The 26,716-nt window shown below is 41.1% G+C and overlaps 4 protein-coding genes across 4 annotated transcripts; 3 read left to right on the plus strand and 1 right to left on the minus strand.

The window, feature by feature from the left end:
- The first annotated feature begins 368 nt into the window (after positions 1 to 368).
- LOC134311334 (stress-associated endoplasmic reticulum protein 1-like) lies at positions 369 to 5,534 on the plus strand. The gene is made up of 3 exons (XM_062992963.1): positions 369 to 584; positions 2,888 to 2,963; positions 4,775 to 5,534. Exons 1-3 carry the CDS (start codon positions 504 to 506, stop codon positions 4,813 to 4,815), a joined length of 198 nt encoding a protein of 65 aa, XP_062849033.1. The 5' UTR covers positions 369 to 503; the 3' UTR covers positions 4,816 to 5,534.
- A 1,620-nt stretch (positions 5,535 to 7,154) lies between these two features.
- otol1a (otolin 1a) lies at positions 7,155 to 9,392 on the minus strand. The gene is made up of 4 exons (XM_062992836.1): positions 8,960 to 9,392; positions 8,557 to 8,646; positions 8,397 to 8,468; positions 7,155 to 8,304 (listed from the first exon to the last, which is right to left on the minus strand). Exons 1-4 carry the CDS (start codon positions 9,390 to 9,392, stop codon positions 7,415 to 7,417), a joined length of 1,485 nt encoding a protein of 494 aa, XP_062848906.1. The 3' UTR covers positions 7,155 to 7,414.
- Positions 9,393 to 15,532: 6,140 nt separating this feature from the next.
- Positions 15,533 to 21,242, plus strand: ppm1la (protein phosphatase, Mg2+/Mn2+ dependent, 1La). Its single transcript, XM_062993831.1, has 4 exons — positions 15,533 to 15,937; positions 19,023 to 19,197; positions 19,787 to 19,948; positions 20,587 to 21,242. The coding sequence occupies exons 1-4, from the start codon at positions 15,533 to 15,535 to the stop codon at positions 20,925 to 20,927; spliced, it is 1,083 nt and encodes a 360-aa protein (XP_062849901.1). The 3' UTR covers positions 20,928 to 21,242.
- A 4,324-nt stretch (positions 21,243 to 25,566) lies between these two features.
- Positions 25,567 to 26,360, plus strand: arl14 (ADP-ribosylation factor-like 14). Its single transcript, XM_062993832.1, has one exon. It carries the CDS (start codon positions 25,635 to 25,637, stop codon positions 26,223 to 26,225), a length of 591 nt encoding a protein of 196 aa, XP_062849902.1. The 5' UTR covers positions 25,567 to 25,634; the 3' UTR covers positions 26,226 to 26,360.
- Positions 26,361 to 26,716: the final 356 nt, after the last annotated feature.

Raw genomic sequence — 26,716 nt, forward strand, 5'->3', positions numbered from 1 at the left:
CGGAGCACCCGGAGGAAACCCACGCGGACACGGGGAGAACATGCAAACTCCACCGCCCCACCTGGGGATCGAACCCAGGACCTTCTTGCTGTGAGGCGACAGTGCTACCCAGTACCCACTCAGCCACCGTGCCGCCCCTCACCACTACGAAAAACACTTTTTCAGCGTTCAGTTTTGTCTTTAAAAAGTGGCTGAATACCAAATGCCTTCTTCCTTCTTACACAAGTGCACTTTGCGTGATATAATATAATGGGCTGTAACACTATATATAGTGCACTCTAGTGTTAAGTAATTGTCGGTTTGGGATGCGGCCCGTTGTTTTGCTTGATTACAGCTTTTAACGCAGGCCGTTCCGGAAGGGGCGGAGCTAAGCTTGTGAGTACGTAGCCATACAGCAAGATAAGTTTCTTCCCTGGTCGTGCTGAGAGCCTGCGAGCGAGGCCGTGCGCCATTCCGCGTCCAAACCGATCTGCAAACTAGAATCTAACACGAAATCTGCAGCGATGGTGGCGAAACAGAGAATCCGCATGGCGAACGAGAAGCACAGCAAGAACATCACACAGAGAGGCAACGTCAAGACCTCGGTAAGGCCGCCCGTCACCATGGAGATGTGTGTGTGTGCGTGTGCGCGTGAGTGAGACGTGTCAGATTCGGCTCACTTCCTTCTTCCCTCGACGAAGAAAATAAACAAACTAAAGATTCGCTTCATTGTTTTTACAAAGCAGATATTTTATATTTTAATGTGTTTCTATTTCTACTCAAATATCTACAATTTACCTAGCTGTATGTGTGTGTTTAAAACAGCATACTTCCTAAGTAATATGTCGAAATAGTACGCCAACAAAGTTTAAACGCCTTTTTAATACAGTTGCAATCAGTCTGACATGCTTTTATTTATATATTTATTTAGTATAGTAGTAAACAATCTGGGTATTTGTGTATTTATACTTATAAGCTTGGTATAATACACATTGGGGCATTTTCATAATATCATATTAAGTATGGTAGTTTACACGCTGGAATGTTTTAACACTTTAGTACAGTAGTATATACTTTTGAGATGTTTATATTTATATAATTTATATTTTCAGCATTTAGCAGACGCTTTTATTCAAAACAGTATACAATCTAAGCAATTGAGGGTTAAGGGCCTTGCTGAAGGGCCCAACAGTGGCAACCTGGCAGTGGTGGGATTTGAACCGGCAACCTCCTGCTTACTAGTCCAGTACCTTAACTGCTAGGCTACAAATGCTACAAATGTTTCATACTAATTGCTGGGGCGGGTGGGGTGATCCAGGTCCTTTCTGTGTGGAGTTTGCATGTTCTCCCCGTGTCTGCGTGGGTTTACTCCGGGAGCTCCGGTTTCCTCCCACAGTCCAAAAACATGCAAGTGAGGTGAATTGGAGATACTAAATTGTCCATGACTATGTTCGATATAAACTTGTGAACTGATGAACTTTGTGTGAAGAGTGACTACCGTTCCTGTCATGAATGTAACCAAAGTGTAAAACATGACGTTAAAATCCTAATAAACGCCGCTCAGGTGGCGCAGCGGTAAAAAGAAACGCGCTGCAACCAGGGCTGGATTCTGAGAAGCGTGGTATCGAATCCAGCCTTGCTTTACCGGTTCGAAGCTGAGTGGCTATATGAGCAACGATTGGCCGGTTGCTCATGTGGGGGGTGGGACAAAGAACGTGGATGTGGGTCTCTCTCTGTCAGAATGCGATTGCGTTCTCTGCCGGTTGATTGGAGGCGCTTACACAGAGATGGGAGAGGGTGCCCTTAGGGTGTGTCTCTCCGCATGCAACGCTAGGTGGCGCCAAACTCGTCAATGTGTGGGTGGCAAAGATGCATCTGGCTGCTGCTCGTGTTTCGGAGGGGATACGGGTTAGCTTCAATCACCTCCGTCAGGGCAGGGTTCGGCATAGACAGAGAGGAAGCACGATGCTAACTGAACAATTGGATGCGCTAAAAAGGGGAGAAAAAGGGGTAAAAAAATTTAAAACAAAAAAAACAAAAAAAAATCTAATCCTAATAAACAAACAAACAAACTAATTGCTATGATAGGATATGTTTTGGGATATGTTCATCATTTTTAAGAACATCAACATCAATATACGTTTTGGGATTTATATTGTTTAGTATGGTAATATACACCTTATACACCTTGGGATGTATTTACATCCAGTATGAATTATATCTGTTATGGAATGTTTCAAACCATTTAGTATGATAGTAAACACATTGTATGTTTTTACATTTTTAAGTATGACTGAATGCTTGAGGGGCGGCACGGTGGCACGGTGGGTAGCACTGTCGCCTCACAGAAAGAAGGTCCTGGGTTCGATCCCCAGGCGGAGCGGTACGGGTCCTTTCTGTGTGGAGTTTGCATGTTCTCTCCGTGTCTGCTTGGGTTTCCTCCGGGAGCTCTGGTTTTCTCACACAGTCCAAAACATGCAGTCAGGTTAATTGGAGACATTGAATTGCCCAGTAGGTGAATGGGTGTGTGTGTGTGTGTGTCTGCCCTGCGATGGACTGGCGCCCTGTCCAGGGTGTTACTGTGTGCCTTGCATCCATTGAAAAGCTGGGATAGGCTCCAGCACCCCCCACGACCCTAATTGGATAAGAGGTTAAGAAAGTGAGTGCGAGTGAGTGAGTGAGTGAGTGAATGCTTGAGGATTTACATTTTGGGGTGTAACTGCACTATGTAGTATGATTTTGAGTTGTAGTAATCATACTATTTAGTTGTATGGATGTAGTCATATTATTTAGTGTGGTACTTTGTATGTTTTAGACATAGATAGGATTTGATTGACATGATTTTTACTATGACAGTAGTAAGTTTGGTATGTAGCTTTACTTATGAATGTGATCTTGCTGTCCACAGAAAAATAACACAGATGTCAAAGTCGCAGTGGGACCATGGCTCCTGGCGCTCTTTGTTTTTGTGGTCTGTGGGTCAGGTAAGAATTATATTCTACAAAAATATTTTGGCTTAATGTTTTTTTAATTGTAAATGCTGTTACATTTTATTAAACTGACAATGCAAAGGTCCCAGTGAACGTTTTCTGTGTGTGTTAAACTTGTATATCTGCTGCAGGATTTGTAAACACCACATGTCAATGCATGCAGTGAAGCAACCATTCATGTGAAGCCTATCAGTCATGCCTACAATTATTTTTTTCTTTTAATAAGTTGTAGGTGTTTTTAGGGAGCAAATATCAAGTGTTTTCACTGCTACTCGAACTGCTACACCAAAGGCAACCTTGAGTCCAGAACAAAATTGCAGTACTAGTTTTTAAACACTCATAAGAACTTGTGCTCTCGAGTTCAAATACCAGGTGGTGCTGTCAGCCTGGTCAGGAAAGGGATTTTGAATTTATTAACTTTACAGCTGTGGCCTTTGCTGTCTGGTCAAGGTGTCAAGGTGCCTGCATTAGTGATAGATGAAGTGGAGCACTTGGCGTGTCTCTCTGGATGCAGTGCAGCTCTCTGTGAAATAATCGCGGACAAGTCAGATGCCTTAAACACAACACAGTATAAGTCATGTGGTGGGGAAAACATCATCCTCGATCTTTGATGCACAAAACATTCTTGTAGGTCATTGCAGTAGAGAGTAAACCAATGTTACAGAATCAAAGCTTTCATGGTTTTGCCCTTGTATTACAGTGAAGGCCATGCATGATAAGCATGCTTTTATAAGCAAGGTTGGCCTGATAGCAAGATATTTTTGAACAGCACCAACGCCTACAGGTGTGCCTGCTCTCACAGCTCTGTTTTGATAAATTCTTTACTGGCCAGATTCCAGGATTGCCATTCCTCCTTGCAATTTAAAAACAAAGAACGTATTTTCTCTTCGCAATATTAACCAATTCACTATTGCTTTACAAGATTCTCGAGTCCAATCAAATGCCTCAACCACATACTAGGTGTCACAATTAAAGCACCAAGAAGGTGACTTCCTTTTTTACCTTAGTTTTTTCATTAATTGTAGTTTGTCAGTCTGCACAGTGCCTAACCAGACTGGTCGTACCGCTAAGACTAGTAACCAGGGCTCATCAGTGTTAGGCTAGAACAAAAGATTGCTGCACCACCTGAGCAATCCAGCAATAGTGGAATCTTCAGAAGGCTGTTTATTTCTTTTGTTAATTCCCAGTCACAAGCACTTGTGATCCATTAATGCCCACTGTCACTCTCTGTTTAGTCTTCCAGGGTAAATTTGTCCAAGGTATTTGACATTTTGGCATGTTTTTAATCTCTCCCTTCTGCTGGTGTTCTGTTTGTCTGCCCTGGGTTTTATTGCCCGAGTACTTTGGCAGAGCGTTATCTGATCTCTGCAGAGCAGTGAAACAAACAAAACAGAAACTCTCAGTTCCTCTTTTAGTGCTGGCTTTTGGGCACTTTAAAAGTAATCATTTTCCAGTCCTGCTGTTTATATTCTGTTGGGACTTCACACACTTTATTTCCCCATTATTGGATATCCTTAAATGAGCAGTAAGAATATGATGATGAATTATTTGTTTCTATTTTGTTCATCACTGTTCTAGGTCACAAATCAACATGTAGACAGAAAAGAATCCTGGAAAAGCTAGCACATGTAACACACACACACACACACACACACACACACACACACACAGAACTAGAAAGTCCTACAGTCATTCTTTAATACTTGCTTGGTCGCAAGGCAAATGTTGACTACCCCACCTTCACTCAGTACTGCCACATGTGTCAATGTACATTCAGTCATATTTTGTTTTCTGTTTTTCCACAGCCATATTCCAGATCATTCAGAGCATCCGAATGGGAATGTAAGAAGCTGTGCAGATCCACTATCCAACCAAGACTCGCCATTCCAGATTCCACTTCCTTCTCCTGACTTTGCAATGGAGGGATTTTTCTCAGCACCTTCTGCGGCTTCCAGTTAATTGAAATGAATCGTGTTCCTTCTGTCAGAGGTGCATCGACATGTGATTCCTTCTCTTGTGCCTTTTTTCAATGAGAAAATTCATCCAGCCGTTATCCACCATGCATTGTTTTGTCAGTGGGAGCAAAATGTAATAAATACTGTAAGGTGTTACGTGACGTCTTAATTTCTCATACATTCCTTTAGATTCTGTTGTAATTTTTTTCTCCAAATGAAGGGGTTTGCTATGTTCTATACTTTGATTCTTATATTTAACTGACCAAATAGTGGGGCACTTTGCACAAGTTTGAACTTCAATTGAAATACAACGCTGAGCTCAATTCACTAGAAAAATGAACGCCTCTGACAGTGTCTTGCAGCTATAATTTCTTTGACCACTAATTATTTTTCTTTACCTTTTATTTTTTGTGATTTTTGGCTTCTAACAGTATTTCTGATCACTGCCTTTGTGTATTCCAGTTCTTACCAGCTGCAGTGTTTGGCTACCTATGGGCTTTGTCTCATTTACAGTTCTCAGGCACATTTTGCTGTCTAGTATTTCTAGGGGGCCTGGGTGGGTGCTTGTAATGGACCCTGGGGTCAAATGAAAATAAAATGTCATTCTGCCCATGTGTTTGATTTTTTTTTACACACACACACACACACAGTTGGTACAGAGGACCATGCTACTCTCAGTATGCCTCCCTCACTTGTGTCAGCGCCTTGGCAAGACAGTTAAAATTGCTGTTGCAGGGGAGCTCTGTGGGCACGGTGGTCTAATGTGCTCCCCCACTGCTACTGAGAGCCAGTTTGAAAGTCATCTGTGCTGTCGACCGGCCAGGCACAAACACATAATACATGGAGAAAAATTAACAAACAATAGGTCATGATATCCAGATCACTTAAACAAACAAGAACTAGCACATGACAATTTTTTTCTAAAAAAAGAATGAACCACTTTAACAGAAACCAAACTCACTAGTCAGGGTCACCTGTGATCTTGACACAATGTACGGAACGTTGTGACCCCACAGTTCTCCTGCTTTCTTATCATGCACTATTTGATCTAAAGTATGTGGATGCCTGACTGAGCCTGTTAATGGCGAGATGGCCTGGCTCACAGTCGACATTTCAGTCAATTCAAGAGGTGTTCAATGGAGTTAAGGTCAGGCCACTGAAGTGTCTTCACACCAAGCATTTCAAGCCACATCTTCATTGACCTTGTTTTTGCTGCCAGTGCCACAGTCATGATGGAACAGGAGAGGTCCTAATTTAAACTGTTGCCACAAAGTTGGAAGCCTGTTATTTGTTTAAAGTAAGTGTTTTTTCTTTACCTGTTAGCACTGAAGTTGTAGGTGTGTAGATAAATGTTTTACAAAATTGCTGATCCCATTATGAAAAAGATGACCTATTCACTTACACTCTGAGTGGCCAATCCACCGTTTGCACAGATATTTAGTATGGAGGGGTTGACGGTTTTAAAAATATGATGTATTTTAGTACTGGTACTGAGTGTTTTAAGTGAAAAAAGCAAAAAATGACCTGTTCTTCTTTCCACAGTTAGAAGCCAAAATTGACATGCAATGTCAAGGCTTTACCGGCAGGTGTCACAAGGCCAATAAAGTTTATATCCAATTTGTAGTACCATTTACAGTAGATTACTTGATAAATAGCATGATCATTAATATCAAGTAAATTCTGTCAAAAGCAAATAAATTATTAAGTCTACAAGGTGCGTACACCGTACATGCATATGGTTTCAAATACAGTATGTGGATACCTCTGCTAATGATCAAGTTCAGCTGCTTTAGCCACGCCAATTGCAACTAGGGATATACAATTAATTGTGTAATATATATTTTATTGTTGTATCTTTGCATCTTTCCTGTTCTGGCATGACTGTATCATGGTCCTTAAAACAGGGTTTGATGTCGGAGTTGGTGTGGAGAAACTACATAACCTTAACCCAAGTGAACACCTTTGGAAAGAATTTGAACAGTGATTGCAAGTCAGGCTTTCTTGGGCAATTAAGTGCCTGACTTTACAAATACTCTTTTTAACTTCTTGTAAAAACCCTTTTAAGAAGAGTGGAGGCTGTTTTAGAAGAAAGGAAGGGGTTGTTGTGCATGGTTTTGCATCTGGGTGCTCAACCAGCTCATGCTCAGGTGTCCACATATATCTGTCCATATCATGTATGTTAAAAAGACAATCATAAAGAAGACCACAACACAAATATTAAATGCCAAGGTTTATTGTACAAGCAAAAATCTATGCATATGAACAACACTACACATTCCACTTCTGTTTAAGACTTTATTCTGTGTCTGGAAAACCATCCCTGACGATGCATTCTGACATGAAGATGAGATGCCAAGGTCTGAAACATAGTTATTAGTAACTGGTCAGCTGCTGTTAGTAACTGTATAAGGCTTCAGGGTGAGGCTCGAGTAAAATTATTGGTTTCGCTTCAGCAGGCAGTGGTCACATGAGTAGTTCCAAAGGTCTCAGTTATTCGTCACTGTCAGCGAAGAGTAAGAACCCAGAGAAGGTACTGTCATCTTCACTGCTGGAATAAATTCCATTCCAGTCTCGCAGCGTCTCCAGCCAGACCTGGTCACCATAAGACAGTCGTATCACTGCCATGTTTGACGCCTGGTCAATATCCTGGCCGTATAGGGAGTCACGAGTCCGCAGTTTACGAACGCCGTTAACTATCAAGGCTGCCCGTAATGGACGACTACGAACAGTGATGTAGTAAGAAAACACATAGACCCCTCCATAAGTGCAGTTGAACTTGCTGATGTTGGGGTCCCAGTGGCCCTCTTCATTGTAGATGACCTTATCGAATTTCACAGGGTGGCCAGGTGGAGGGAAGGATCTGCTAGGAAAGAGTCCTACGCTAAATGCTGACCGCTTTTGGATGAAAGGTTCTCCTTTAGAGCCCTTTATTCCCCTTAGGCCTCGTACCCCTTTTATACCACGCATACCTTTGATACCAGGCATACCTCTTTGCCCTGGTAATCCAGGTGGTCCTTTTTTGCCCATTTCTCCCTTTGGACCTAAAGGACCAGTGTCTCCTTTTTCGCCCACTGGCCCAGGATGCCCATCTGTGCCATTCTGTCCTGCTATGCCCATGTCTCCCTTCTGTCCTGGTGGACCAGGTTCACCTTTTTCACTTTTCTCTCCCTTCTCCCCAATGGTGCTTTTCCCCACTTCTCCTTTTTCTCCCTTTTCTCCCCTTGTACCGTTCAGTCCCACAGGCCCAGGTAGTCCCTGTTTGCCGGGGTCACCCATCTCTCCCTTGGTCCCATTCAAGCCAGGTTCCCCTCTCTCCCCAGGGTCACCTTTTAGTCCAGACAGGCCAATATCTCCCTTCTCTCCTTTAGGACCTAGTTCACCTGGAAACATTGCAAGGCAGTAAAAAGTATGTGCTTCTTTAAGACTGCAAGTTATTAACATTTATTTATCAAACCCTTATCAAAAGACACACCCTTATCTCCTTGTCTCCCGGCAAGACCCGGTATTCCTGGTATCCCCTTCTCTCCAGCATTTCCTGGATCTCCTAAAAAAAAAAGAAAACCATGTGTGAAGTAATTGGTCCATGATCTGAATCCAGTGATGGATTTATGTCCTGTCCTGAGTTTACTCACCTTTTACTCCTTGCAATCCTGGAGCTCCAGTAAGACCTGCTGGTCCTGTGGGTCCTGGAGGCCCCATTTCTCCCTTTGGCCCTGGAGCACCTGAATTGTGCAGAAAAACAGAAAGCCAATCAGCATGTGCTGCAGAAAAATTAAAAAAATTAATAAACTTTTCAAAATTAAATATCTGAAGCATCCTAACTGAGCAGACAAGACGATTTTAAACAATCCAATTTTCCCGTATGGACAGTACACTCTTTGTGTGACCAACAAAGCCTAAAATCTAAATACAACATATACCATCTAAATATTTACTCTAAATAGATGATTTGGGAGTGCCGGTCTTCTGGAACGTTCACCACCTCTAGCTTTGATCTCAGCCTCTACACTGTATCTTTCATTTCCTCTGTCTGACCTGGCGAACCCCTTTCTCCGTTGGGTCCTGGCGGGCCCCTCTCTGGCGGACAGCACTCACAGAAGTTGAAGAAGCACTCGTTGTAGTCCAGTGTGTAGTTCCTCGGGCCCATTCCATGGTGCAACAAAGCCTCTGTGTGGTAGTCAGGAGAATAAGCGTCACTGGAGAAGGTGGTGCTGTCAGTGTAAGACGAATATAAATCCGTGACCGTATCTGTGGTCTCCTCGGTCACTGGACTGCTGAAGGAAATGGGAGTGATGGTAGTGGTGTAAGGACTGTCCAGGATGGGAGGCGGCTGTGTAGGGCCTTTTCCACTCTGGGGAAGCTTCCCAGTGGGCTTAAAACGTGGTTGCTGTGGGTTCCTGGATGGTGACGCCCTAGCCAATGCTACCACCACTGAGAGTGTCACCAGTATGACAAAAGAGTTGGTCATTTCGTTGATAGTGGTGAACAGCTTATGACCTACAATGGCTGAAAGGACAAGAAAAGTATAAATTAGTACACTGTAAGAGACAATGAGGGGTGCAATTTTAAAAATTGTGATGTACCATACTTAATCTAAGTGTACAAAAAGCATTACTTGATTTGCTTTATGTATGAGTCTCCTCCCAAATTGCAAAGGGACACTAACAAATCATGTCATTTAGGCTTTTGTGTGTCAAAAGGAGGCAGCTAGTGCTTTCTTCAGGCACATTCTGCAGGCACATTCAGCTGCCCAATAGAGTGAAGTGGACTGGTACAAATAAATAAAGTGAAACAAATGTTACTCTGGGACAGGTGGTTATGCAACAGAACTAGGGATTAAAAGGTCCAGGTTTAAGCCCCACCATCTACTATGACCCCAGCTGCATCTCAAACAACCCTACTAAGGGTGCTGACCCCAAGATTGAGGGAGTTTGCAAAGCTGGTATCAAGGCAAAAGCCTTGTTGGGTCAATGCAAAACTACACAATATATTTTACAGATTTTATGTCTTTATTTATAGTTGTTCAGTCTCCAACCCAGGACCTAGTCATTTCTCTGGATGACTCCCAGATCAGACCATCTGATAAGGTAAGAAGTCTTGGTGCTGTCCTGGATAACCAGCTGACCTTCTCTCCTTATATAGCCAACATGACAAGATCGTGCCGGTTCCTCCTGTACAACATCAGGAAGATTCGGCCATTTCTCTCCAGGGAAGCTACCCAGATTCTGGTGCAATCACTTGTAATCTCACAGTTGGACTACTGCAACTCCCTTCTGGCAGGAGCGCCCATGTCCACTATTAAACCCTTGCAGCTCATTCAAAATGCAGCTGCCCGTCTGGTTTTTAACCAGCCCAAACACTGCCACATCACCCCACTGCTGCGTTCTCTTCACTGGCTTCCTGTAGCTGCACGCATTCAGTTTAAAACACTGACGCTCGCCTACAAAGCCAAAAATGGACCAGCCCCAAGCTACCCTCGTGGTCTAATCAAACCCCGCACTGTACCACGCAACCTCCGAGCCACCAGTCTCGCTCGACTTGAGCCTCCATCCAGGACTAAAGGAAGACAAGCATCAAGGCTCTTCTCTGTTCTAGCGCCCAAGTGGTGGAATGAACTTCCTCTGTCTGTCCAAACATCTGAGTCTCTTGCTGTCTTTAAAAAGCGATTAAAAACACACCTCTTTACTAAGCACTTAAGCTGACTTGTACTTATTTACTAACATCTTGTTCCATCCTTTTCCATTTCCAAAAAAAACAAAAAAAAACAAAAAAACCCCACTTTGGTTCTAACAGGTTTTAGCAGATTTGTGTTCTTCGACTGTTGTTTACCTAAACTTGAGAAATGAAATGTTCACTTTGGAAGCACTTCTGTAAGTCGCTCTGGATAAGAGCGTCTGCTAAATGCTGAAAATGTAAATGTAAATGTAAAAAAAGCACCAAAAAAATAAAATCACTTTAAAAATCCTTAATGACTAGATGTGTCTAAACCTTTAATTAGTAGTAGTTTTCCAATCATGTTTTTCATATCCACTGTAATGCAAAATGAGTAGATTGGAAAAATAACTATTTATCTTAACTATTTTCAGGTAAACAGAATATCAGAGACCTGGAGAAACCAAGTATTTTAGGAAAATAACTCAAATGAATCAGGAACATTTCATATTTTAAAAATAATGTCTTATATTTTACCATCTGTGGCTTTAATGATGCCTACAGTTCAGCAATGTAGCTGTTACTAATGTTAGCAAATATGCTTGTTATTACTTACATCTGAGAAGGCTAAATAATGAAATATTAGAACACAGCTTTTTTTGCCCTATAGCCTCATAGCAAAAGGTGTTCCAATAATCCTAAATTCACATCCTCTTTTGCAACAGATATGCAAAAAGTGAAAAACAAGACCTTACTTACTTTGTTGATTAATTCTGGCTCCTTGTGTGCCGTCCTTCTAAACTGAATGGACATACCATCATAGCCACCACCTTTTAACAGCCTGAGCCTTCTCTGTTCCTTGAGCCGGACCAATACCAGGCCGTTAAGCTTTAGGGCCAGGTGGTACGTACTTGGCTTGGTTTTAAAGGTGCGATACCTAAAGAGAGGCTAATGTAACGTTTTGGAGGGAGTATTGTATTAGTCAGTCTCATTGTTATGCATCCTTGGGGATGAAATAGACCACTCAGTTACATTTGAGCACATATAAACACGTGTTTGCATGTAACTGTTCAAATGTACCTATTTCCCTGTTGGATTCATGACTGTAAACCTGTCAGTTTACTGATATTAACATCAAAAAATGAGCATGAGGTTAAGTAAGTCATGGCTTTCCCAAGGATCAAAGAAGTCCAGAAACTTGGAGTTTCACCACAGTCTCTGTGGCGTACACTTGAGAGTTAGAGGTCTCATATCTAACACCCCTTCAAACGCTGGCACCAAACACTACCCTTTACCAGAACGTCTATTCTTCTCAAGCACAATCAACTTCCCAGAAAATTCCTAAAAGGACTCCAAGGTCAGGATCTTCTAGACAGACATGGCCAACACTAAAGAGTCTCCGAATTCCCCATTCCTCTTGGCAGAGGCTCAAAGGGAGGCTAAATTATCAAAGGTAATGACAGATTGGACCAGCAACAAAGCTTTGAAACATTTCAGCAGTACACCTTAAGGAAATGCAGCACTTCTGACTTTTAAGTTTCTTTACGATAAAGATCATGAGGGAAAAGATCTTCAGTCTTGGTTGCGATAAACCAAGATCATTACGACAGTTTATATCAGATTTTAAACATGATACTTTGAACAAACAAACTTAGACAGTGGCCTTTTCCTGTGGTCAAATAAATGACCTCTTTTCTGACACTTTAAAGCCACTCACAGGTGAGGCAAACCAATTCCTAACAGGTATACAATGTAAATGATATACACTGATCAGCCATAACATTAAAACCACATCCTTGTTTCTACACTCACTGTCCATGTTATTAGCTCCACTTACCATATAGAAGCACTTTGTAGATCTACAATTACTGACCATAGTCCATCTGTTTCTCTACATACTTTTTTAACCTCCTTTTACTCTGTTTTTCAATGGTCAGGACCCCCACAGGACCACGACAGAGCAGGTATTATTTAGATGGTGGATCATTCTCAGCACTGCAGTTACAATCACATGGTGGTGGTGTGTTAGTGTGTGTTGTGCTGGTATGAGTGAATCAGACACAACAGCGCTGCTGGAGTTTTAAAATACCGTGTCCACTTACTGTCCACTCTATTAGACACTCCTACGTAACCTAGTTGGTCTACCTTGTAGATGTAAAGTCAGGGACGATCGCTTGACGATTGTGTCAGGAAGGGCATTCGGCATAAAAATTGTGCCAAATCAATGCGGATCATGATCCGCTGAGAGCCGACCCCGCAACCGAACGGGACAAAGGCCGAGGAAGAAGAAGAGATCTGTACTGAGTTTAAGTTAGACTTTGATTAGGCCGCACCAAAACATCAGCCATTCAGATGTAAATTTCCTTTGGTATTTTTGTAATCCTTTCAAGCCATTTTAAAACACTTAACTTCACCTTAAATCATAAACAAGCCACTTTTGGGTATTTTAATACATTCTAAGCCTGTTTCAGATAGATGGACACCTAAATGAACCATGCATGATAATTTAATCTTTATATTGTATTCTGTATAAAGTGACTATGTTATTATTTTAGGTCACTAATGCAAAATAATGATGATAAATACACTGTGGGAAAACTGGGGAGATTCGTTAAAAGAAAGCAAATACAGTAGAGCCTTGAGTTACGAACGGTTTACCATACTAACATTTCGGGTTACGAACGACCTTTTTCAACTTAACGTACGAACAAATTTCAGATTACCAACCGAAATTCGCGAAACACGTGACGTCACGAACAAGTTGACAACGCGCGTCTCTCTCTCTGTATATATACTGTGAGTGAACATTCGCACAGCGGGCGGTGTTTTTCCTGTGTTTTCAATATTAAAATGTCCCCAAATAAGGTGCAGAGAGAGCGCCGAGCATTTGTTGTTGTATAATTACTCCTGCCAGTAGGTGTCACTGTGTATCAGACACAGTGGACAGTGAGTGACAGAGAAGAAGAAAGTCCGCTGAGTAAAGTATTCTTTCTTTCGTGCAAATACACCCACAAAATACAACACTATTATATTAAAGAAGGAAATAATAGAGAAATATGAGAGTTGTTGTTTCTGGTAGATACATTTTATAAATAAAAAAAGAAGGAAATGTTTTATGGTGTATGTGATGTGATGTATGTGTTTTATGTACAGTACAGTATTCTTTTTTCAAGTTTTCTCCCCCTTTAGCGCGTCCAATTGTCCAATTTGCATCATGCTTCCTCTCTGCCTATGCCGAACCCTGCCCTGACCGAGGAGATCGAAGCTAACCCACATCCCCTCCGACATATGAGCAGCAAGCTGTATGCATCTTGCCATCCCACACATTGGTGAGTGTTGTGCCACCTAGCATTGCATGCGGAGAGACACACCCTAAGAGCACTCCTTCCTCATCTCTGTGTGGGTGCCTGTATAATCAGCCAGCAGAGGTCGTAATTGCACCATTCTGACAGAGAGACCCACATCCGTCTTATTGTCCCGCCCCCCAACTGAACAACAGGCCACTCAGGGCCAGCTGTAGCCTAGTGGTTAAGACCAGTGATTAGAGGGTCGCTGGTTCAAGCCCCACCACTGCCAGGTTGCTGCTGTTGTGCCCTTGAGCAAGGCCCTTAACCCTCAATTGCTCAGAGTGTATACTGTAACTGTAAAGTCGCTTTGGACAAAGGCGTCTGCTAAATGCTGAAAATGTAAATGTACAAAAATATACTCAGCCTCAAGCTGGTAAGGCAGAGGTGGATTCCATACCATGTATTTGAAATCCAGCTCTGGTTGCAGCGTGTGCTTTTTATCGCTGCGCCACCTGAGCGGTGTTTTTTATTGTTTATTACAGGAATGTCTATTCTTTTTTTTCTTTCTTTTTTTTTTGCACATAAAGTCAGGTTCTCAAGTACAGTTATCTTTGGACATACAGGTTAATAATGACCAATATACATGACACAGCAAAAAAACTAAAGAACAAAACCAAACTACAAAATAATAGAATGGATGAATAAGATTAGCAGTTTAAGACAATTCAAGATAGGACATCAACAGTTGCCATATCTGCCAGAATCTGTGTGTTTTCTGATGCAAGTTATATGTCAGTTGCTCCAGTGGAAGCACTGTTGTAACCTGGTTTAGCCAGAAACTAACAGATGGAACTTGAGGAACTGACCATAAAAGTAAAATACATTTCTTAGCAAGAGATACTAAAATGAAAAATAAATGTCTTGTTTTACAGTCAAGCACAGAGTCTGTATCATAGTTCAACAGAAAGGAATGTCTATTCTATAATTTAAGATTTAAGGGAAATATACTTTTATTTATAAAAAAAAAAGAGCATTTAAGACATTAGAGAGGTTAGGTAAGGGGGGTTTGGGAGGTCTGGCACGGATTAATTCTATTTACATTATTTCTTATGGGGGAAAAAATAGGTTGAACTAACGAACATACGACTTAAGAACAGCCCTTTGGAACCAGTTAAGTTCGTAAGTCCAGGGTCGACTGTAATGAACAAATAGTGAAGACTTAATACTTACATATTCAAGTCTTGCACCTTTGAACCCTTTGGCTTTCCATATCAGAGACTTTGGAGGTTGGCTGCACCACACATACTCCTCACCCTCCCAGGCTGCTTCATTTCTTTTGTAATAGGCGGTGGTGAATGAGGTACATTGTTCCTCAGTGTTTCTTTGTGTAGGAAGAATGTGTCTCCTCTGTGCACAGCTTTCTCAGCTGACTACACCCTGTAGGTTTTTCTCATTGTGCTCTCGCAGCTCCGGCATCATCAACACGCCGTGGAACAAACAGCGGCGCCTGTAACCCGTCCGGAGCGCTTTTTTGCGCCTCATATCTGTCGGGCTCGTCTATGTTTTTGAGGACAGAAGAATAACTTTTAGGTTTATGGAGTTGTTGGGCGTTTTGTGTATAATGGAGTGATTTAAAGCTGTGGGTGATGAGTGAACAGTCAGCAGTGTGATGGTAGGAGACGCGATGACGCTGCTGTCTCTGCTGGGTCGCATCATGCGTTACTTCTTGCTCCGACCGGAGACCTTGTTCCTGCTCTGCATCAGCTTGGCGTTATGGAGCTACTTCTTCCACACGGACGAGGTGAAGACCATCGTCAGGTCCAGCCGGGACGCTGTCAACATGGTGAAGGGCAAAGTGGCCGAGATGATGATGATGCAGGACCCGATCGGCGAAGGCCTGCAGGTGAAAGATGGCGAGTTCTCCAAAACATGGGGCTTTAAGGACCAAAATGTGGCCGTGTACTCCATTCAGGGCCGCCGGGACCACATGGAAGACCGCTTCGAGGTGCTCACCGACCTCACCAACAGGAGCCATCCGTCCATATTTGCCATCTTTGATGGACACGGCGGTGAGGTCAGTAAAACTCGAGTGTTAATGAACTGCATCAGGTTTTGGTGCTGATGAGAGCTATCAGACCATTTGAACTCAGAGAGGCACTTACTTTCTCCTATATTTGGCTAAGTACATCAGCTTGTTGGACATCTTTCTTCTAGGAATACCTTCCAGAAGATTTTGAAATGTGACTATGGTCATCTGTGGTCATTGATCCAAAAGAGCATCCTTGAGGTCACTAATGTTGAACAAAGAGGCCTGGCATCTAGATGCACAAACCAGTGTATTGTAGTGCCGGTCCCAGGCCTGGATAAAATAGGGAGGGTTGTGTCAGGAAGGGCAGCCAGCGTAAAAATTGTGCCAAATCAATGCGGATCATGATCCGCCGAGAGCCGACCCCGCAAACGAACGGGACAAAGGCCGAGGAAGAAGAAGAGATCTGTACTGAGTTTATGTTAGACTTTGATTAGGCTGCACCAAAACATCAGCCATTCAGATGTAAATTATTTGGATAAGTACATCAGCTTGTTGGACATCTTTCTTCTAGGAATACCTTCCACAAGATTTTGAAATGTGACTATGGTCATCTGTGGCCATTGATCTAAAAGAGCATCCTTGAGGCCTGGCAATTGACCTTACGGTTCATCCCAAAGACGTTTATTGGAGCTGAGGTCAGGGCTCTGTGCAGGCCACTGAAGTTCCTCATGAACTCAGTGCTCAGGATGTTTGGCTTTTGACATAGACATGTCATAACCAATATAGAACATGTTAAATTCACACACCATTAGTTTAGAATGGGCCATTTTAGGTTGTCTGCATTAATCTCACTAAAATCTCAGGACATTTCAGACTTAAATCTATCACAGAGCCACTGTTTGCTGCACAGATGAGCCTTTGAGAATTTGCTTGTTTGCTCTGACTCAGACATTACTGACACCAGACTGCCCCGTCATAAACAACAAGAATTACCAAACATTAAATGGGAATCTGATACCTCATGGGTGTATGTCGCCAAAAGTGAGGGTGCTGTTTTGATTTAAATCCCAGCAATTTAATACTATTAATAATCCATCCACTAACTATATACCTTATTAATCTTTCATTCGAAAAGCTACAAACACCTGTTTCTACAGCTGGCCTCCATCACATGTTTATGTGGATCTTAAGTGGGTATTGTATAGGATTTCCCAAACCCATAGCAGGGCACTTGGTATCTGATTACTGCATTATGGTAAATAAACAAAGCTTAAACATTCATAACTAAGCACAATAGTAAGCTTAAACTAAGCTTAAGCATACACGAACCAGCATTATAGTACACAAATGACAGTCAAACACACAAAAACTAGTATTATAGCACATCAATGCAACTCAAACATGAACTACCATTATAGGAAATAACCTAAACTCAAACACATTAAAGTAGCATCATAGTAAATAAACATGAGAGATTGTTGGTGAATAACTCCTGATGGCTTTACACATGTGAGATGGGGGCTTGTGCTAGTCTGCAGTCCTTCATGACCGGTATGGATCTAATGCTTGAGACAGAGGTTGACAAAGCAGTCGGGGAAATTGGACACGACTAAGTTTTAAAACAAAACAACAACTATAGTATTTAATTGTAGCAAACAGCTATTTAAACATTGATCTTATTAGTTTTTCAATGGTTTGAAGTTAAATTTTAGTCACACTTTCCCTCCCCCAGTCTGGAGCCCATCTGTCCCCAGACTGCCGAACCCCAGATCCTCTAGAGATTATAACAGATGCTCAGCTTTTGTTTGTTCATTCCATTCTAAATATGATTCAACCGAGTGCTGTACTGGGCTTTACTGCACATTTTACTGCACAATTCTATTAATAACTTAACATATTAAATAAAAATACTAAATTTGAGTAATTCTTTCATATACCACATTTTATGTTTGTTAAATCTTGCCTTACTGCTTTCCACCCAATCTAGTCTTTACCAAGTAATGCGTAAAGTAAATCAACCTTCCTGATACTAATCATTTGTAATTTTAATAGCCTCTACTCCTCTAAGAAGGCTTTTCACAAGATTTTGGAGTGTGTTTGTGGGAATTTGTTGTTGTATAAGAAGGTATGGCTAAAAAGTCCAGTTTATCCCATAGGTGTTTTGGGTTGTAAAGGCTACTGGAGTATCTACACACTAAACTCATTAAACCACTTCTTTACGAATTCATTAAACAAATCTTTTATAAACTGTAAGGAGTCTGTGTACTTTTCCCCACTGCATTCCCGCTGCCTGTGAGATTTAGAGATTTTATTTCGATACTCTGTTTGGTTTTAGTACTGGATATTAAAATAAATCCACTTTCCGGCCTTAATCTCAGTATTAATGTCCAGAAATAGACTTGATCTGCTTGCATGTGAAGACTCCAGTTGGCTGCACTGAGAACGGAAAACAAAGCTACGTGAGATATGACATGACAGGCCTTTCCGAGGGCCGATGTTAAAAATATTCTGAAGGGAAAAAAAAGGAAAAGTTATTTCATTCTGGATCCATGGGAGCAAGTATGAGTAGTAGTGAAGTATGAGCATGTGCTGGATGAGATGTCTGACCCCAATTATTAAAGACGTGTTGAATCAGCTGACATACAATGAATGTGAATCAGCTATCAATTGACACAAGCACTGACCACTTTAATAAGAACATCACTTTGGTCTCAGAACAGCCTTGATGCCTTTTGGCATGGATTCTACAAGGCATTAGAAAAATGCTGCAAATTTTCCATCCTACCAGAACGCAATGGTGCACTTTTGGATTTAGATCTGATGCCTAGGGAGGCCATTAAAGAACTTATTGTCATGTTCATGGACAGTTTAAGATGGCTTGTGCTTTGTAACATTATACATTATCATAACACTACCATGGTCAGCAACAATTCTCATATTGGCTGTTTAATGTAAATGATACTCTATTAGTATTAGGTGGCCCAGTGTGGGCCAACCACAACTTTATGTTTTGGTGGGATTGCAATTTTGATTTGATGTCCATCTTTCTTGAAACCCAGTACATGTGATCCTATAATCACCTTTACACAATGAATATATATTAAACATTTACAATGGCTTCTCTCTGCAGGCGGCTGCTGACTATGTAAAAGCTCACCTCCCGGACTCTCTGAGGCAGCACCTACAGGCATTTGAGCGTGAGAGGAAGGACAGCCAGCATTCGTACGCCTCCATCCTAGAGCAGAGTATCCAGGCTGTAGATCGAGACATGGTGGAGAAGTTTTCTGCTTCACATGAAGAAGCAGGTGAGCTCATTGACTGCATTACCGACAGGTCCTTCAACATCTGTGCGTTGCTAGGTGGATCATCCTATGGTGCATCCTGGTACCATCTTTTCCACAAACGATGCACACATGCCCGGCCATCCACATGATCTTGAAGAAAACCAGATTTCTCAGACCATTCTATTACTCCGATGTCCATTTCTGATTCCTGTGTGCACAGTAGGTGCTTTCGGAGGTGGTCAGGAGTTGGCAAGGGCACTTTGACTGGCCTGCCCCATATACACAAACATTTAATGTACTGTGTGTTGGGATACATTCACCTCATCACCAGGATTATAATCATCTGCAGTTTAAGTCACAGTAGCTTTTCTCTTTGTCTGTACTGGACAGGACACCATAACTGCAGACCCCCAACCTGCAGATTATTATGCACTCCCTCAGACGCGCCTGCAGTCACCAGTCCCCTGCCAGAGATGGGGTGTCACACTAAGCAGTATTGTCTTTTCTAAGCACATAGGGTCAACCACAAAATTAATTAAAATTAAAAGTGTCAAACCTTCCAGATCACTTCAGAAGAGGCATTGATTAAACTATTTTCCTCCCACTGTAGGTACTACATGTTTGGTGGCCTTGCTGACTGACCATGAGTTGACAGTGGCAAATGTTGGTGACTCCCGTGGTGTGCTGTGCGATAAAGACGGTAACGCTGTGGCCTTGTCTCATGACCACAAGCCCTACCAGCTGAAGGAACGCAAGAGGATCAAACGGGCAGGTAAGCAAGAAGACGATTCAGTACCAACCTCATCTGAGCATTTATAATGGTAAACACATTCTTATAAAGTAAGATATAGGTCAAGACTTGGTGACTAAGCTACTGTAGTACCTGGGGCTGTTGTTGGTTCAGAAAAACAGGTGAACTGTGCTGTTACTTTGGTATTTGGATTCAAAACTCATCTCTGGTAACTATCTGAGCTTTCCATCCAGATTTTTTCACCTACTAAAAATAAAGCAGTAGGTTTATATATGTATGTATTTGTTCATCTTCATCTGTTAAGGGTCAGTGTGTCATTAAGGGTCAGGACCCCATCCTGGGAACCTCTGGTGCCAAGAAAGGCTACACCATGGACAAGGTGCCAGTCCTTTGCAGGAAATCACACTTCACTTAGTTTTTCCACCTACTCATACTTTAGAGTGGCTAAACAGCCACTTGATGTGTTTTTTGGGATGTGAAAAAAATGGAATCAAACCTACCTGCTAGGCCATTATTCCATATGTAAATTGGCTTCTCCAAATTGCTTCTAAGTGTGAATGAGTTAATTTGTGATGGCATAAAATGGGCTGGTGTTCCATAACAGGGTTTAGACCCACCTTGACCCTAATCAATGAATGTTGTGTTTCCTCTGTTTCCAGGTGGCTTCATCAGCTTCAACGGTTCGTGGCGGGTGCAGGGTATCCTGGCTATGTCACGCTCATTGGGTGACTACCCTCTAAAGAACCTCAACGTAGTGGTGTCTGACCCAGATGTACTCACCTTCAACCTGGACAAACTGCAGCCCGAGTTCATGATCCTGGCCTCGGATGGATTGTGGGACGCCTTCAGCAACGAGGAAGCCGTGCGCTTCGTTCGCGAGCGACTTGACGAGCCTCATTTCGGTGCCAAGAGCATTGTTTTGCAGTCTTTCTACAGAGGCTGCCCTGATAACATCACCGTCATGGTCGTGAAGTTTAAAAATGCTAAGAATGGAGACTGAGGTGCTTTTGTCATCATATCGGCACTACAGTACTTGTACAAATATAAATATGTGCTTTTTTTATTAATAATTATTTTTACAAGTGTGCCAAATGGACAATGTTTTGGACTGTTATTCTCTTTCTTTGCCCAACCAATATTTATCGGAAGAAGCAATATTAAGTGCCACTGAGCAAGTAATTGCGATGCCTTGTTCCTTCACCTAATTCTGCCTGAACAATCTGATAGACCAGTATGTATTTACTCTGATGCTGCTTGTACTAACTTTTGTGTGTGGTTTATTAAGACTGGTCATTAAATAAAAGATCACACTGCATATCCAGTTTAAATTTATTAATTTAATAATTTCAATCAGTTTGTTTCAATGGCCAGAAACTTCAAAAACTTACCACAATTTAAAATAGTACAAAACTATATTTATTGTTTTTGTATATACATGTTTATTTTGAACTGAATGGCTGCAGAGTGTCTTACTGGGTGTCTTACTGCATTTAGTCCATTGATTCAGGGAAAACTAAACCCACCGTGACCCAGACTAGGAAGATGCACTGGTCAGACGTGGAAATAAATGAATAAATACTAATATTAATCAGTATTTGTCACCATATAAGAGGTGCATTACACTAATATTTAACCACATGGATAAAAAAATTGCAGTGAAACTTGCGGTGATGTGGAGCATATTTGAGTCTGGACAATGTCCGACATGTTCAGATAGCTTCTAATTTAGGGCAGCTCAGCTCCACACCATCTGAAATTTACCTACTTTCACCAGGAAAGTTACACTGTTTTGTCAAACGCACTTAAAAGTAAGTACTAAACCAAGTAAGCACTATTAAATTATGTATATAAATGTTTCATTTAACTTTAATTAGTTTAATCATCTTCAGAAAGCATTTTGTTCTGATTCCAGAGTCACAGAAAGCAAAGTTCTAGACCCAAAATCTAGGAGATTTAGATCTGTTTGCAAAAATCCATAGCTCCATTATGACTACATTATACATTTAAAAAAAAGATTTACAGACAGATTATGTATGCAGAGACTTTCAGAGTACTAATTTTATAGACAGTCTTTACCATACTGATAGACCTTACAAAGAATTAAGTTTTTATGATGATTATGAAGAAATTCAATTAATCTGATCCACAAATTACTGGTGTTGATAAACAACAAACAAGAGTTGACAAGTATTGCATGAGCAATTTTCAGTAACAGAGGGGTTACATTCATCTTTTAAGGAACTCTTAGTAGTGAAAGGGGAGGCACCAACTGGCAGAGTAGATGCCACAAAACAACTTGAGTCTTGACGACCTGGTTTTGAGCCTTGGAACACACTTACTGTCCGAGTAGTTACGTATGTTCTAGTGCTTGCACAAGTTTACTTTAAATACTCCCAAAAACATGCAGAAGGTGGACTGGCTATACTCTAAATTGCCCCCATGTAAAATGTGGTTGTTGACCCAGATGGTAAAAATATATGGATGAATATAAGCCAATGGGCTTTGGTGTTGATTCATATCTGCATTCTTGGCAGTCCAAAAATGACATCCATTCCATCATGACTCGAGTGTCAGATGAGTTTACAATGCAGATGCTATTTTGAGAACGTCCAAATATCTGAGCCTCGAATAGCACTGACTCCCCCCCTGTTACTGTAGATCACGAAGTCCTCTGGCATTGATGTCATCCACATTGTTACTGGAACTGACACCCTTTGACACCACCGATAAACCAGTTATTAGAGGGGACTCGTATAAAATGGAGACACACTCCCACTCTCTCAGCTCTCCAGCCTCAATGCCACTGTGTTCTTCTAAAACTCTTAAGCCTAGCTTGTTGTGGAGTACAGTGATGGGTCAGTGTGGTCCAAAGTCCTCTACTGAAGCTCAAATGCTTTATATAGGATCTTCCGAACCAGTTTATAAGGAGTTAAATGGGTCATTTACAGCGACCTCTGCTGTTCCACTTGAAGGAACGTTGTTATGTCTGATTTCAAGACTGAAAAGATGGACAAGCATCAGAAAGAAGAAAAACCAGTGCCAATTAGGCAAGAAAGGCAGCATGAGGAGCAGCTGCAACTGCACAGCTCTTATTTTTGTAGAGGACCTGGCCGGAGGAGTTTGGATGAAGCCAGAGGAGAACAGAGGAAGAACATGAGAAGATTAAAGCAAACAGCTTTGTTTTCACTTAAAGGAAATGAACAGCTGTGTGAACGGCTATGTATAAGTCGGCCTGGCATCCACCAGAACATCTTTGAAAGGAAAGATCCTAAGACTAAGATCCTGAAATCCTGTTTTTAAACATGGATGTAGCTTCGGTGTCAGACGAGTCCTCAGCTGCACACTGCTGATGTTTGTGCTTCTTTCTTTCTTTCTTTCTGGATAGAGAAGATTGTTTCTTCAGAGGTCAACACAGCAAAGCAGTTGTGCTATTGGTTGTGGACTACTATCATTTGTGAGTCTACGTTGACCAAAAGAATAGACTCATCAAGAAGTTTCACCTGCAAAATGTATTCAGAATGGACATTTGATGATGAGGTGAATTCAACTGAAATAATAGGATATTAATTCCTTTTTTCTTTTTGTCTTTCTTTATTTTTTACTGTCTAGAATTTTAATAAGCAACAATTTTGGACCCTGGGATCAATACTTGCTATAGTCACTGAGTAATACATGTTCTAGTGTTTGGACTACTTTCTTTAGGTTCTCCTACCTCTCAAAACATGCAGAAGGGGGAAAACTAGTGAACACTTGACCATGAACTTGTTGGACATTAATATGCATTAATATGGAGTTGCTTCTCTATTTTGATTTGCTGCTCTTTTCACCCCTTTGGATGAAATGTCCTGGTTCACACCTGATGTTCTATATGAGGTCTGGATTCTTTGTAGGTCTTTTTTGTGGTGGTCCTTACTTTATTTTACAAAATTAAATGTATACACCTTGAACTTAATACTTTTGGTAAAGATGTGTTTTATAAGATGCTAACCACTGGACCTGCCATGTTTTTATTTGTGAGCATTAAAGATTATGACTCTGTGGGGCATTTCTGTAAGATGAGTAGCAGAAGGAATTTAACCAAGTCAGCCTGGCTATGTGATACATTTACTTTGATAACATTCTCTCAACAATTGTGTTTTATTGTAGCATTTATATATTTTCGACTCTTTTTCAATAGTAAGAACAATGGATATTGACCAGGGAACTTTTATTGGAAGTATTAAAAAGTGTTAACATGCAAATGACTGGGAAACAAAAGACAGGTCTGAAACTATGAACCCAAGATTTGCTGCTTCCACTAAAACTAATAGTCAATGTTTTAAGATGTGTTTTTTAATTGCAATTTATACAATCTTCTTTAGATGTTTTATTGATTTAATTGTAACTGTTATTTTTTTATTGTAATTTCAATTGTAACTTTAACTGTTTTAATATTTGTTTCATCCTTGCTGTAAACGCAGTACTTCACTACATCCATACAACACGTGCTGTATCCCAATCCAAATATTTCTGAGATAAACGGCGAAGATGTTTACTTAAATTTCTACACTGAAGTAAAAACTGTTAATACAAAATGTGTACATGTGTTTTTGTTAAATGAAATGTATACATTCTTTTTTCAGAAACCAGAGGATTTTTAATATAAATGTTTGGTGCAAGCACTGTACTGCTATGTATATACACAATGTGGAGTGTATTTCAACAGAATACTGTAAAAATGCCAGTTGGCTGCAGTTGTTAGGTTTTTTTGGAGATCAGTCAAAGATATAAACGGCTGTAAATGACTGTTATGCAAAACTCGTGATGCTATAAGATGACACAAGGTGAAAGTTTTCCCATGGATACAACAGCCATACCAGGCGGATCATATTTCTTTAATGTCGTCCTTTGTTTTTTTTTGTTTTTGTCTTTTTCATAGTCCTTCTTGCTAGGACACCAGGGAAGGAGATAAGGACACAGGAATCAAGGCTGAAGATTGAAGGCTGTAAATTGAACGTGATCATGTAAAGTGAGACGTCATTGCTTACTACATTTTGATTTAATGTCACCACATACTGTATATTCCAAGTCACACCCCAAAATCTTGTAAAAAGCCTGTCTAGAAATGTGGAGGGAATCCATATCAATGCCTAAAGTTTTAAAATAGGATTTTCAACAAACTCATGGTCTGGTGTCTACATACTTTTGGCCATATAATGTACATTCCACAGAGCATGACAGGATGTGATTCCTTGATTGTATGATAAAGAGCACTGCAAATTTGTTTTTATTCCAAGAACTCAGAAGCTTTACCTAATAAAACTGGTCAGTTGTTTAAAGACCAAGACCAACTAATTAAAATGTAAATGCAGTCAGGTGTAGCTCATAATTGGTTTGTGTGAATGCCTGCAGCCACACCAGCTTTTTATGTATAAGGTTGGATATCTCAGCTTTAAAGGTACAACACCAGTGTCAACCATTTGTACTTTTCAAAACATTTTTGGAGCACAGACTGTTCAGTAACGCTTAAATAGTGGATTGATAGGTGTAGGAATTATAGCAGTAATAAACTCTTACTTTGTGAGGTGTGGCCATACTTTGCCCGTTTCCTGAACATGAAACTAGATAAGCAGACAAGGCCATAATAAGTCAGCAATTGCCTCAAAGCAACCCTTCGTGTAAACAGATCAGCCGCTGAAACCTGATCTTTGTGTTTGGGACAGAGATAATGGGGCTGAAAGGATCCAAGCTCCCCGATGCTCGCATTCTACTCTTCGGCCTTGACGGAGCAGGTAAATCCACACTCCTCTTCAAACTGAAATACAACGAGCGTTTCCACACAGTCCCGACCATCGGCTTCAACGTGGAGATGATGGAAGCTAAGCAGAATAGAAAGAAGATCACTCTGACCGTGTGGGACGTAGGAGGACAGGAAAAGATGAGGACGTACTGGAGGAATTTCTACCAAGACACGGCTGGACTCCTGTTCGTTGTAGACTGTGCCGACGGTACACGTCTGGACGAGGCCAAGAGGGAACTTGAACATGCACTTAAAAACGAGCACCTCAGGAACCTTCCTCTGGTGATCCTGGCCAACAAACAGGACAGGAACGGAGCCCTGACAGCCACCGAGCTCACGGAGAGGTTCAACCTGAGGATGCTCTGCAACGACAGGAACTGGTTTGTTCAGCCGTGCTCAGGACTGACTGGTGCTGGACTTTTGGATGGGTTTAGGAGGATGGCCCACCTGGTTAAGACCACCTCGGATAATAATATTAAAGAGACAGTAAAGTATTTGAGGAAGTCCGTAAAAAATTGAACTGTTTTAACATAATATTGTACTTAATATTTAGCAAGAAATCTTCTATTTAAGCAGCTGTCTTTTTTTTTAATTACATAACTACAATTTTTGGATTTTAAATATTGGAAATAAAAAGTAATTGCCACTTTTAGATGTCACTGTCATACTGAGGGCATTTGGTTTATTAAACATGACTTTAAACAAAGGAAATAAAGATAAATAAAAACATTTATTTAAAGAGCAGTTTTTTAACATGTACATCATTTTTGTGATAATAATAATAGTAATTAATGGTTAACAGATTTAGCTAACTCCACAATCTGGCTCGATTGACTAGTGGTAAGGTTCAGTATAGAAATTTTATTGTAAACAAGGCTGGCTGCAACCACCTTAATGTTTCTACAGGAACAAAATTCCTTATAGACGCATAAAGAATTTTATATCATTATAGATGCAGATGTGCACCTTTCCATGCTACGTCCGATCCACTCAAACGCATCTTAGTGCTA

This window comes from Trichomycterus rosablanca, chromosome 4, assembly GCF_030014385.1.
Source record: "Trichomycterus rosablanca isolate fTriRos1 chromosome 4, fTriRos1.hap1, whole genome shotgun sequence".
NCBI classification, from domain to species: domain Eukaryota; kingdom Metazoa; phylum Chordata; class Actinopteri; order Siluriformes; family Trichomycteridae; genus Trichomycterus; species Trichomycterus rosablanca.